Source organism: Protomyctophum bolini, assembly GCF_963924005.1.
Source record: "Protomyctophum bolini genome assembly, chromosome: 12".
NCBI lineage: Eukaryota > Metazoa > Chordata > Actinopteri > Myctophiformes > Myctophidae > Protomyctophum > Protomyctophum bolini.
Window position 1 is genome coordinate 29,555,668 of NC_137873.1, and position 13,626 is coordinate 29,569,293.

The following is a 13,626-nucleotide window of genomic DNA, read 5'->3' on the forward strand; positions in this document are numbered from 1 at the left end:
GTATTCGGTTGGATGCAGGCTAATTGATTTAATAAAACCCTGAACGCTCCATCCCCCTCTCCCGAATTTAGTGCTCCTCGCCTGCCAGTGAGGAGCCCCCAGAGGAAGGATGTAGACTCGTAGAGCCTCTACCTTCATCTTACTACTACTCCCTCCCAGCCAACACTCCCTGCTGACCGTTGCCGCCCCCGCCCATAGTACATGCAGTGACAAATGTCACCCTCCACACCCGGCTTCCCTCCCACAAAACACGGGCCAATTGCGTTTGTGTACTATAGAGACGCTCGACAAAGCAGGATGCACCGCACTGGATACTAACCTCTAGACTCCTCGGTGGCAGTTAGGTACCCACTACCCACCAAAGTGCCCGGATTCCTTCCACTTTTTACAAATTAAATATTTATTTAAAGCTGAACAGTGACTGCAACAATCATATAAAGCCTTACTTTTGATCATTCTGCTGCTCCTGAGTCTGACTCATCTGACATGGCCTCCAATGTCAAATGGGTGTACCGTGTAACATTATTTGTTCTCTACGAAACATGTCAATATTTTCCTTTCATCTAGCCTTTGACATTTGCTGACATATAAAGGAAGAGTCACGAGAAAAACTTTCCGTTAGAGTAAAAGTTCCCTTAGAACTTATTGGAAAAAAGCTGTACTAAAAGCATTAGTTTTGCACGAAATACAGTCCTTGGCCTAAAAACGGCCATAACCCTCACAAATGTGATGAGGGTTTGGTGACTGTCCGAATTTAGGCCAAGGAGTGTTTTTCATGCAAAACTAATGCGTGGAATGGATTCAGAATCATGAAAACCCCCTAGTTTGGTATGTCACATGCTACTTAAAGTATGATGACATTTGGAAAAAGTTATATTGGTTGTCTAATGTCTATGGTGTGGTATACAAAAATGGCCATAACTTTTTTTTGCAATGTTTCCGCCAGAGCAGACCTCTCATTCTGTGGACCTTAATGAATAGAAAAAACACAAAGTTTCATGACATCACAGGTTATGTAGATTGTTAAAAAAAAAAACATATGTGGTATTCGTATAGAGAATGAGATCATTTTGTTTTCCTTTGCCTGTAATGTCTGTGCTAACCCTGGGGGTCTGTCAAGGGGTTTCTTTAAACAAAGTAAAAATTTAAAGTTGGTCACAAAAAACAAAAACTGACCAAACGACTGACACAACTCTTATTTTGGACATTATAGCCCTACGTGACCTCACAAACAATCTGAAGTAGGAACCGACCCTTGTCAACTAAAATAACACCCACTGTTGTACTTCTCTGCTTAGGGATGTTGGATAATGGATCGTTTTTCAACCGGATAGCCGACATCATTATTTGGTTCGTTAACGGTTAGTAGGCTAGGCTGAAAAATACAGTTATATGACCCACATACCCAACTGAACCTGAAATAGAAAATGCGTTCACAGAATTAACATTTATGTTGGCTATTTATTTAGGCTTCTTTCAAAATGCAACATGAAAAATGGGGCTAAATGTAATAATTAGTCCAGAGAAACAGGTTTTGTTTACACAAATCTCTTCAGAATTGGTAAGAATTTAGCCAATTGAGAGATGCAGCATCTCATTTTAGCAGTGCAGCTACACAACACAGTACACAATGACAATACACACATGTACATACAGTTAGCTTGCTCATGCTCATTTTAGACAAGAAATCGTGAATACAGTACAATGACTTCAGGTCAGAAATAAACAGTAGTACAAGGCAAGTAAGCAATGTTATAGCTTAGGGTCCCTGGCACAGAACATTTTCAGATGGGGGGGTTTGAGGCCAAATGCATATCATTTTGGGCGGAAAAAGTTTAAGAACTACATATCCTAGCCTGTGATATTAGCTTAGTCCTGAAAAGAATATACTAGTATGGAAGTGATATGTTTTACAATTATTGGTGGTCTAAACACGTTTTGGTCACAGTCGTGTCACGTCCTCTCTGTTCATTGACCGCGTGCACAGAAATGAGCAGCTCTACTAGCTCACAACACCCCACGGACGTGACGCATTGTGAGCACATTCATTTCTTTACTAGTAGCGCGGATATAATCTGTGATTATAATCAAATGTTTTTGTTTACGTTGGCTGATGGAATATTTAATTTGGCATATCGCACAACCGTAACACACGCAAACACTCCCTGGACGCCAGAGCAGAACCTGCCTTAAATTATTTAAAAAAAAATATATATATTCTAATATATATATATATAATATTTATAAATATGTCAGATATTTCAGTTATAGCGCTGTACCAGGAAGCCGTCATTTGTAAAACAATTTTCTTTGGTCAGGTGAAACCTGACTGATGAGAGCCCTTGAAATGTAGACCACATCGTCATCAGCTAGTGCTAATGGCGTGATATTGTGACACAAAAACATACACACACACATTACTAATAAAACAATAATCATACTAATATGGGGGGAGAACACAACGGAGACGACGCTTCTTTCAACTGACATTCTATCCCTATGTGATCATTTCTTGTTTAACCTTATAATACCCTTTCAGATTTTGTCCAAACACGCACATTATTTTTATGGTCATGTGATCCCATTGGCATTTGGCAGCTACAAGTGTGCTATACGTTTTTTCATAATCCGATTTATTAATTCCACCCTGATTCGCTAAGATATGCATCTAAAGTTTGCAGGAGTGTTTTGCTGACTTTGAACAAAATCTCGTTTATATAAATTGTGATCAAAGTCCAAAGTAAAATAATGTTTTAATTTTCTTTTACTATTGCATGATATGGGTTTATTTTCTTTATTTTGAGGGCAATTCTTGACTGTTATTTGAATAATCGAATGTAACTTCATGGGCCAGTGGTTCAAAATTTTAACTTGTTGTCAACCCCTGCGTGGACCTTCCTCTAGCGCCACATGCTGGCCAAAATGTCCACTTCTGTATGAAATGAAATGTCCTTTGCATGTGATGGTAAAGATTGGCAACCTTTCTTCTATACATGAGCTCTATTGATGGGAAGAAGAAACTGTTTTCCAAGTCTCTCATAAATCAAGTGCAAGGGCTCTTGGAGTGCAGAAGACATAGCCCATGTTGTCTACAGAGGCTAGTAAATGATACTTTTACCCTTAACAGCACTACTAGAATGAAACGCCCAAGGCTCACCAGAGGCCCTCTGTATCATTATCTTAGGCCTTTCACAGATAAGTGCTTGGTTTGGGCTGGATGTGGTGTAGAATTTGGCAGCCCACAGAGAACTGGGCCTTTTCACAGTTTAAGGAGGCTGTTTACATGTTTTGGTATTTTTAGAGCTGATGTCATTATGATGATCCATGTAATGTATCATTTAGTGATGTCAGAGAGCCTTTTAAAAACACAGCCCATGATGTGTCGTCATGGTTTTATCATGCTCCGATCAGGTTTTTTGGGACGGATCCCGATCACCGATTGTTTTTCTCATGATCGGCCGATACCGATCTTGTGCGTAAGGGGAACACTTTTTATATTTCCAAAATTATTACATGTCAAAACCCACATCAAAACTCTTCCCGTGTGTGTGGGGAGGAAGGGGAGAATGTTTAGGCCTGTCACAAAGATGCAAAACAATATTATACTACATCTGACTTTTAGGGTATAAAAGATCCGTTTCTCCAGATCGGGTAAATTCGATCACCGATCGAGTCATTTGGAGTGAAAATCGTGATAGACAACACAGAATAGAATATCTGAATTATATGTGCACTGCAGGGCCTTGCTGAAAATGAGCACTTGTGTTCAGCTATTACCCTGGGTATAAAAAGAACAGAATGCCATATGCTGAGCTATGCTAGGGTTTTGTTTTTTAGTAGATGTGTATGTGGTCACCCTTCTGATATTAAATTACCACATGGAATCTGTTTTTAGACATGTTACCTAATTCAGTATACATATAGCACCCTATGTGCAAAAACAACTCATTGATAATCCAGAGCATGTTTTGGGTTCCATTCCACTCACATTATGCCTACATGTTAACTTGCATAACTCTGTGAATGTTTTCGACTTAATGCAGCTTGTTCGGTAATTGGCAGCATTCTGGTTGGAATTCCATGGGGGTTTCTTGTCTGAAGCGGCATAAGGCTGGGATTGAGCATGTATATGGGATGGAGTCTGTCAAGAGCGGCAGCTCTGATCTAGGATTAGTTTTGCCTCCAAGTTCATAATAAATTAAATGGACCATGATCGGGATCATCATTCCTGCCCTGAGAGTCTCTGCAAACAAGGTTTTTCATTTCCATTGATATCCATCAGAACAAATACTTTATTAGGAATACTCTCCTTGTTGCCTCACCCAGTGCAAATATCAGTCGGGCATTGTGGTGATTCATAGATAAAAGAGAGGCATTCTTTTGTAAGCTGGTGAGATTATGTGTGTATTTTGGTGTAGGCGTTTCTTTAATGTATTCTGCTTTTATAGATACTGGTCATGGCCTTTTTTATACAGGACATCAGCTAGCCCTGTGATTCTCAAACACTTATTCTAATGACTGGCACACTGATTCAGTACTCGGAGTCTACTGGCACTGGCACACTGATTCAGTACTCTGAGTCTAAATATTAGACTCTAAACTAAGCAAGAGGAAGGGGAGGGCTCATGGAATGTGATTCTGAATTTATTGGCCTTGTTGGTGGTCACCACAGTATTTACATAAGCAAGTGCAATGTTAACCCTGCTAGGCATGTGTCTGTCAGGAGTGGCCCACACCCCCTTCTGAGAGTTGCAAATGGCTCTTTGGCCTGGCTGCTAAATCTGATCAACTGGACTGGGATTGGCATCCCTTCAAGCCCTAAGGGAAGCCCGGAAAGCATGCAAAGCATGCCATGCACTTCTACTGATCTATTGTCATTTCACCACAAGCTCCTCTGCAGTTATGGATACAAATGGCTGGGAATCAAGCGAGAATACCCGGGCTTACACACAGATTTAAACATTGAAGCACTTGAGCTGTGGACCAGTCAAAGCTGGGTTAAACAGACTGAAACCTGTTCTGCCTGTTCCCATGTAATACATGGGTGTCAGCTGCACCTGTAGCTCTATTTTCCCTGCTAGCAGCACAAACGCTATTGGTCCGTACTCCTCAAAAGCATGTTTGAACCCCTAATTTCCCAATGGCACTTATGGCTCCCACTGTAAACTACTTTCACAAGCCACTGGTTTAAGTTGTAGCCTTTCTGTTTTTGTGCAGCAGAGATGGTAGTGAAACATGCTGTAACTTGATACTAGACCTCCAGGCCTACAGTGCATTTCTAACGAACCATCAAAGGTGAGGTTAGTACACTGAACATTCTTCATTATGGTGGGAGAGACGGCATACGCCGTACAGTAGGAATGGCAGTGGTAGTTGGTGGTTTCTTGCAACCGAACTTTTGTGTGCAAACAAATTGTTGCTCGTTTATTGAAATGTGGTTTGGCTCTTCCAGTACATCCTGTAGCAGCTGTCGACAGAGCTCAGAAATTATATATATTTTTGAATTTATCCAATTTATTTGATTATTAAATATATATTTTACATAGAAAGTATAATGGGTCACTCTGTTGTCCACCTGCCAAAGTCATTTTAACTCTGCAATAGTTTATACTATAGTAGTTGTCCACCTGTCAAAAACAGTCAACACTATATACATTGTTTTTTTTGTTTTTTTTTATCCCACGATTTTGTAACCCATTTTTCACCCCTGTGTCAATCATCTAATGTGATCCTGGGCTCTACACACCCTCCACCAACCTAGTCCCCATATATGGGGGACAAGGGGAGAGCAACGGACTTGAACTCATGCTTCCTTCATGCCTGAGTGTCCAAGTTGCTCCTTTACACCTGACAGGGGGGAGTTTCCCTGGTTGGACGTAGAGCGTGGAAGGAACACGTTATTCCAACCAGTTCCTTTCCCCTCCATCAGGCGCCCCGGCTGGCCAGGGGGAGGCTACACTATATACATTGTTGACCGGGGTTCCCCAGTCGTCACTTGCTCCCCTCCTGTTTTGCCTCTACACAAAATATCTTCCCTGAAAATAGCTGATCTTCTTGTAGATACATTTTCACTGAAGCTTTGCGATTTTTTTATAGAATGTTAGCCTATTGCTATTATGACATGCCCCGAATATGGATTCTAGGGTTCTAAAACCCCCATGCTTTGTTGTTTTTTTGTCTGGCAGTTGGGACAGATAAAACATAATCATGTCATTTGAATGGCGGGAAACGAGTCGCTGTCTTTTTCTGGTCATGTTACGAATGAGGAATTGGTTTTTGGCATGTTTACATGGATGAGAGGCTGACATGACCGTGTGTTCTCAGCGTAGGCTACGACCGGCCCAATGGCTTTGACAGCCCAGCTGGCACTGTATTCCGTTTGGTCCAACAAATATTTGTTTCCTTATATGTATTTGTTTACAATGTAGCGTTGGTGTTAAACATCAATGATTTTATTGTACTACCGGTATTACACAAAATGTTCATCTTTATTCTTAACCCATTGATGCCTGCAACCTATACGTTGTTCTACCCTTGATGCCGGTGCGCTCTCTGTGTCTCATCAGCTATTGCTATACATGTAGCAACATAACTATTTTAACAAAAATAATGAATCAAAACGTGAAGTATAGAGCAAGATGATGCACACCCAAGACTAGTCACAAGCCTGTTTCAAACCCGCGACCCCACTATTTGGTCTGTGCCTGTCCTATGTGGTACATGCACTAGGTATTTATTTGATGCCTCACTGTTTGCCAATTTCTGACATTTTACTCATCACCTACCCCCACCCCCAGACAGGGTTGATGTGCATGATCATCACATTCCTCTCATTGTGGGTGAAGCTCTAGGCCAAGGGGAGTGTTTGGGTGAGAGGGGTCAGGGAACACGTTGTCACCACTATATGGATTGGAAGTACAAGAGTCAAGACTGTTTGAACAGTTTGAAAGTTGTACTGGACTAGGGAATATGAGAGGGGTGGCTTACTCATACACACGTTACCACAAAGGTGTAAGACTATGAATAGTCGGTAAACCTGGACGCGGGTGTCAAAAGCCCTAAATTGTGCATTGCGCCACACTAAAACAATTGTGGAAATGGGACACCATGACTTGGCTGGTTTAGACTTTTAATTAGGACCCCTTCTCTTCTAGAGCGGTTCTCCCATTTCATAAAACGAACAAGTTCTCTTCTTAAATGATCCTTTGTGAAATGTGCAACTCAAAGATAGGTACAGTTTAACACTCATGTCTCCCTTTTCCCATGTCATTTATATTGTAGAATGATTCTCCAGAGTGGGCTGATCCCTCGGCGGTGTTGTACTCGGCAGATGAGGAGCCTTTCTCATGGCCGGGGCCTAAAACCGTCCGCCTGCGTCGCACCTCCCACGGCTTTGGCTTCACCCTGCGCCACTTCATCGTGTACCCTCCGGAGTCGGCCGTGCACGGCTCCTTTCCGGTAAGCTGACTCATATCATATATCGGTCTAATAAGGAAGTGTCTCTGAAATATTTTTTACTCGCCTGAATATTGTTTGCCTAACCACTTGCGATGATGATAACGCAGAGTCAACAAACATAATACCCAAGTGTTAAATTCCTTTACTGTGGGCACTGAAGTCTCTCTCTCTTTCCTGTCTTCTTGCAGGAGGAAGATCATGGCCGCAGAGGTAAGCAGAATAATGAGGCTGTACAACCTCTTCATGTCTACCCTTGAGCACTGAGTCCGTACAGTGCCTCCCTCTCATAATGAATCTTAATCTATCTGCTCTCTGGTTCTTTTCTTTTACTTCCTTATGCGCAGGGAACAATATAGCTGCTGTGTGTGTACACGGCTGACCTTTGTGAAGACATAAAAGGGTTTGGTTAGCACCACCTGTTGCTGTCCTGCATCCTTCACGTAGCTCCAAACTGTATTTGTTGCTGCTTTTCTCCTTCTCCAGAGTAAAGTTGTTAGAAAGCTGTAGTTTCAACCCCTGCCCCCCACACAAAACAGTTTCCCAAGGTCTGCTGTTACTGGTGTGTGTGTGTGTGTGTGTGTATGTTTTGGAATTGTGTGCATGCATGCAAGTGTTTATGCATGCTTGTTTGAGCCTGCCATTTAGTCATTTGATGCAAATTTTCAGGTTATGGAGCCGCAGGTCAATTTCTGTAGTATCCAACTTTTTATCTCTTGAGTCTGAAGCTTACCTCACATTAACTGCTGGACTGATCAGGACGCAGCTGGTAGACCAAGGAAAACACGCAAATTATGTACAAATGATTTCGGGAGTCATGTCCATTTGATATTCCTTACTGTTTGGCTGTAATTGGATTCCAATTAGTTGGGTTTATTATTATTTTATACAAAACGCCATAGGATCATGCATGTACAGTAACATCCAATAAAGACATGCTAGTTACAACAGGTCCTGATGTCTGCATCCCACCCAGCCTGGCGGATATATGCACTGCGCGGAGCGCCCCTTTCTAGTTGGTCCTGTGACGACCCCTATGACATAAGCATGGTCTCAGGTCTGTTTGATTGAGTTAACACTGCTATGGCCCATTCCATCCTAATGTCATCACAGTGTGGTGATCTCTCTGTGGCTTGTTTGTGTGCTTAACGCGTTGTGTAGTTTGATCTGCCCTCCGTTGACCATGGGGGGTGGGGGGTGTTGTTGTGTTCGGTCACTAACTCTTTCAATTGCAAGTACATTATTAGGGGGGGGGGGAAGAAAAGTACAGCAAAGAAAATTGCTACAGGTAAGAAGTAGTGATAATGAAGTTAGTCTTCATGCTGGCAAAGTTTTTGCAGAAACATAAAAACATAAAAACATAATTTTTCCAGACAATGGAAAGGAAGCTCCTTACATTTACCCATTTAGGATGGGAACCCCTTTTATTTGAAAAATAGCAGATCTACAAGCTCGTAGCGCGGCACTCGGTGACAATTTTCACGATTGTGTTGCAAATCTTTGAATACATATCTTTGAAAAACATATTTTCAGATGGGGTTTCCGCGGCCAAATACAGAATCATTCTAGGGGTCCTTCACATGAAAAAGTTTGAGCACCACTGACATAGAAACAGGTTTTTCAGAAAGTGATATAAGACAGACCGTGAGGCACAGATGATGTGGTAAATGACTTTCATGTAGTGGGGGGGGGGGGGGGGGGAAGCCTCATCTGCAGAGTCTACTGTTTTCTCTCTGGCTGTTGTGATTTATGATGGGCCTAAAGTGTGAAACTGCAGAAAATTGGCACTTTTTGGCTGTTGCATAATACTGGACAGAGGGACTCAATGGCAGCTTGCCAGAGTTGTGAAAACACAACCTGGGATGATCCCTGCCCAAACTGCCACCGGCCCGCCTCAACGACAACGCAGGAGTCAGGACCGACATAAATTATCTTATTGGATTTGGGCCCACAGCCCAGACAAAGATCTTTTATCACAGCACTTGGCTGAAGGATGCGATGGTTTGTCATTTGAAATGTGTTTGGCCACTAAGTAGTCATCGCTTCACTTTTCTAAACTGCATACATGTGCCTGATTTATATTTGGTCGTGCACCAAAAATGCGACACATTGTAGATCTGTTATTTTTGGTGGCCGTCACTGGAGTAAGTATAAATTTGACCACTGTTGTTGTTGTTGTTGTGGTGTGTGTGTGTGTGTGTGTGTGTGTCGTGCATGCGACGTGTTCATGCTTCGTCATTAGCTCATGGCTATAGGCATTATGGTGTGTTTGCTGACACAAGGGAAATCCCTCAAAAACATGAAAGAAAGGGAATCCCTTTGTTTATGTTGTTGTGCTGGTGGTGGCCCATGTGTCACACACATGACTAGGAGTGACTCACACCTTTCCATTCTTTCATAGCCATTTTTACTTAGTTAAGGGTAAATGCTAGCCTGGCTAATGCAACTCTGGACTGAAACCACTGATCTGTACCACACAGTTGCCGTTAGCCAGACTAGATAAATACAGTACAACCTGGAGATGAGATGTCGTTTTTGAGCCGCAAATCACTGTAATATCATTGAAGTATTTGGCACATGATGTGACTGGGCGTAAACATTCAGCGTAGACTGAAGAGGAAGGCCTCAAATGAGTCACTTTGCCCAAGCCTGACTCCCTCTGGTGGTTAATACAAAGGGAATAGGTGAAAATTACACAGAATGGACACAAAGGGAGGACCCTTTTTTGTTGGGTACATTGTTTTCATCCCAACTGCTCATTCTGTCCAGGAAATGGGCTGAAGTTTAATGACATGATCCTATACCTGGTATTGATGTAGTTGTAACTAAAAGTTGATTATTTGGAATCCATCAAGAATCTTGATAAATGGAAACCTCTTACACTGTATTAATTTGGAAGGCATATGGTCCTATCTTGGGTGCTCTTTACCCTTTATCCCTAAATGTTTGCCATATTTTACTATCTTGAAAAACATTTTAAAATGGTTCAACTAGCCGATCTACATCGACACGTTGTGAGCTTGTGAACTATTTTAAAATGTTTTTCAAAATGGTAAAAAAAAAAGGCAAATAAATTTAGGGATAAGAGATGAGGGTTGACGCAAGATATAGCACAAAGTTTTCTGTTTAAGCGTAGACGGCCAAATGGGATGACCTGACATGGATTCAATGCTACAGTAGACACTAAAAGCAGATGGTACGTTTAATTGTTGATGGTTGATTCACGATCTGGTTCCTGAAGCAGCATTGTAGAAAAGTACTTTTGCCATGCTCCACCAGAGGGAGCACACATCAGCACTATGGTTGTGTTCAGATTGTGGATGATGATCCTGTTGCAGCATTACATAATAATAATCCCCAGGATATTATTATGTGTGTGGAATGCCATATGTAAAACTGTAGAGGGAACATGCAGGCATGTGTGTGCGCACATGAGGAAGGCTACTGGCTGTTCCTGTTGCTACAAGACGGCTCTCATTGGTTAGCAAGGTGATATCCAAGCACCTGTGTGTGTGTGTGTGTGTGTGTGTGTGTGTGTGTGTGTGTGTGTCCTTTTTGCCCCAGATCCCTGCAGGGGCAGAGGGTCTGTCACATGCCCACAGCAGGTCTTTCTCATACCAGCACTTTGTAACCTTGTTTCGAAAGGTGCTCTATAAATAAAATTTACTTACTTACTTACTTTAACATTTGCCTTCACTGGTCATACCAGACTGAGTTATTGGTGTTTATTTGATTATTGATTCACGATAGGAAGGAAGATGCGTTTACTGATCTGGTCCTGTACAAACTTAACTTTTTTTTGTAGTCTTGTTCCTCTGGTGGCTTAGCCACTGCAATTTGGGCAGTACCATACTACCATGCACAGTCACTAGCTGAATGTTAACTACTTGGAACGGATTTGAGCTTCACTGTTGCATTGTGCCCTTAAGGCTATTTCTCTGTTTTATAAGGAAAGAGTGGGAGTTGAGCAGCTGAGCACTCCACCTTCCATTTACTCTCTTTCTCTCTTTCACTTTATAACACCCCCCTAACCCCACCGGTCAGAGCGAGCACACACACACACACACACACACACACACACACACACACACACACACACTCACACTCACACTCACACTCACACACACACACTCACACTCTTTCTTTTGCAGCAATGTAGCTGCTAGGAGACAAGAGCAGCGTGAGCAAACAGGTTTTCCTCTTTTCAGATGTATTCATTCACCTCCTTAAATCCACACAATCTCCCCCTATTGGGAATTTCCCCCCCTCACCAATTAATTATCATTTCCATTTAAAATGGTTGTAAAGTGGGCCCACAAAACATGGCATAGGCCAAAAAACAGTCTGTGATGTCGATTCACATGCCTCTGAATCTTGTGACAAACCTCTCTGTTTCTCTCTTGCTTTTATACACAGCCAACAAACCCCCCCCCCCCGCCCCCTAAAAAGTAGACTAATAACCATGATTAGGCTTTCATGTTGCTGCTTTTTGACGGTTTCAGGGTTATACTCTTGCATGAGTAAGGCGTTTATAAATGGACTTGGAGCTAGACTAAAGTAAATACTAATGTATATGTATTATGTACACACATTCAGTGTATGTATAGTGTCACGGTACGATTGGAAGACCAGTCAGATTGCAAAAGGTGCACTCTGTTTCACTGTCGGAGGCCCGCTGCCTGAAGGTGACTTGAGCCACGTGAGGCACCGACCAACGAGCTAAAGTGAGCAAGTTGCCGGATAAAAAGCGAGGGCAGAAAAGTGAAGATGCCAAAAGTGATTGTCTGGAATGACATTTGTGATGATTTGATTGGCTGAGCAAGGAATGTGATGTATGATGTGTGAATAAAAGTGTGATTTTTGAGGGGCACAGCTATAGTGTAGATCAGGGGTGGGAAACTTTGACGATAGAGAGGCCACTATATTTCCACACTCACTCCAGAGGTCCACATGGCATTATAGCAAAAATAGCCGATCTACGAGCTCAAAGCGCGTCGCAATGCGGCGCATTTTGAGCTCGTAGATTGGCTATTTTGGCTATTTCTTTTATTATGGAATCCTGAAAAGTTAAAAATGTATTTAATTTCCAAAAGTGAAGGTAGGGACCGCATGTGGCCGCCAGTTGCCCATGTATGGTGTAGGTTCTGTCTGAACACAAACATTAAATGCCATTGTCATACAGTATGTGTCTGAGCAAATCGGCTGGGTATGTCGGTGGCCACCCTTGGCCAATAAGGGACCATCCTTTTTTAAATCTGACTGGTGAATTGCACTGTAACCACATACATACCACATACTGTACATACCACATGCATAAGCGCAATTAATTAATTAATCTGGCATTGATTCAAAGAATGTATCATTCTGCATTCATGTGAACATTTTATTGGAAATCATTCGGTTGGGTTCTTGAATATGGCCTTAAAGGGATAGTTCACAATTTTTGAACTTAAGTTGTATGAAATACTTGCCAATAACCCAAAACTTCAAATATTTATATAGCAGCATCAACAATTTTTGAATACTGTACATACTTTACAGAACCCCAAGAGGGGTTCCCGTCCAGAATGGTTAGAACACCAAAAGGGGTTCCCGCCCAGAATGGGTTTATAGTCTAAGTGGTTGCGACTGTATTAATTGATTGCCCGAGTCCCGTGGTGGGAGTTCTGCTCTGGTTTTGGTGATGCCACACATCAAAGGTAAATTAATCCACAAAACTAGCGTCATTTGTATTGTTGACCTTTGACCCCTCTCACATGGAACTATTTTTTGAGCGTAGTGATATGGACACAAAAAATCACACCTGTGTGAAGTGAGGGGCGCTAATATATTAAAGTCTAACTTATGTTGATTAGGTGACGCAATAGTGATTTAAAACAAACGCTGCCAACACAAACATTAAACACCATTAACAATAATAAAAACATACAATATGACGTACATTTTTCCTTCATTGTCAATGGCATTTACAAAACAAACATTGAACTAAAGACAAACATTAAACCCGTGTATAGGGGGTAAAAAATTAACGAAAGTTGGCACTATATGGTAGAAATAGGTCAACAATACAAATGACACTAGTTTTGTGAATTCATTTACTTTTAATGCATGGGCCCGTGTGCCCCCCACAAAATGACCAGAACTACTTAATATTTCACCAAAACCAGAGCA

General features: G+C 41.8%; 1 protein-coding gene across 4 annotated transcripts in view; it reads left to right on the plus strand.

Moving 5' to 3' along the window:
* The window catches only part of arhgap21b (Rho GTPase activating protein 21b), a 48,008-nt gene that overhangs the window by 6,270 nt on the left and 28,112 nt on the right, over positions 1–13,626 (plus strand). For all 4 annotated transcript variants that reach the window (XM_080779166.1, XM_080779165.1, XM_080779168.1 and 1 more), the window contains exons 3-4: positions 7,282–7,458; positions 7,647–7,668. In XM_080779166.1, the coding sequence (XP_080635292.1) occupies positions 7,282–7,458; positions 7,647–7,668 (199 nt within the window). The remainder of the gene's footprint in view (positions 1–7,281; positions 7,459–7,646; positions 7,669–13,626) is intronic.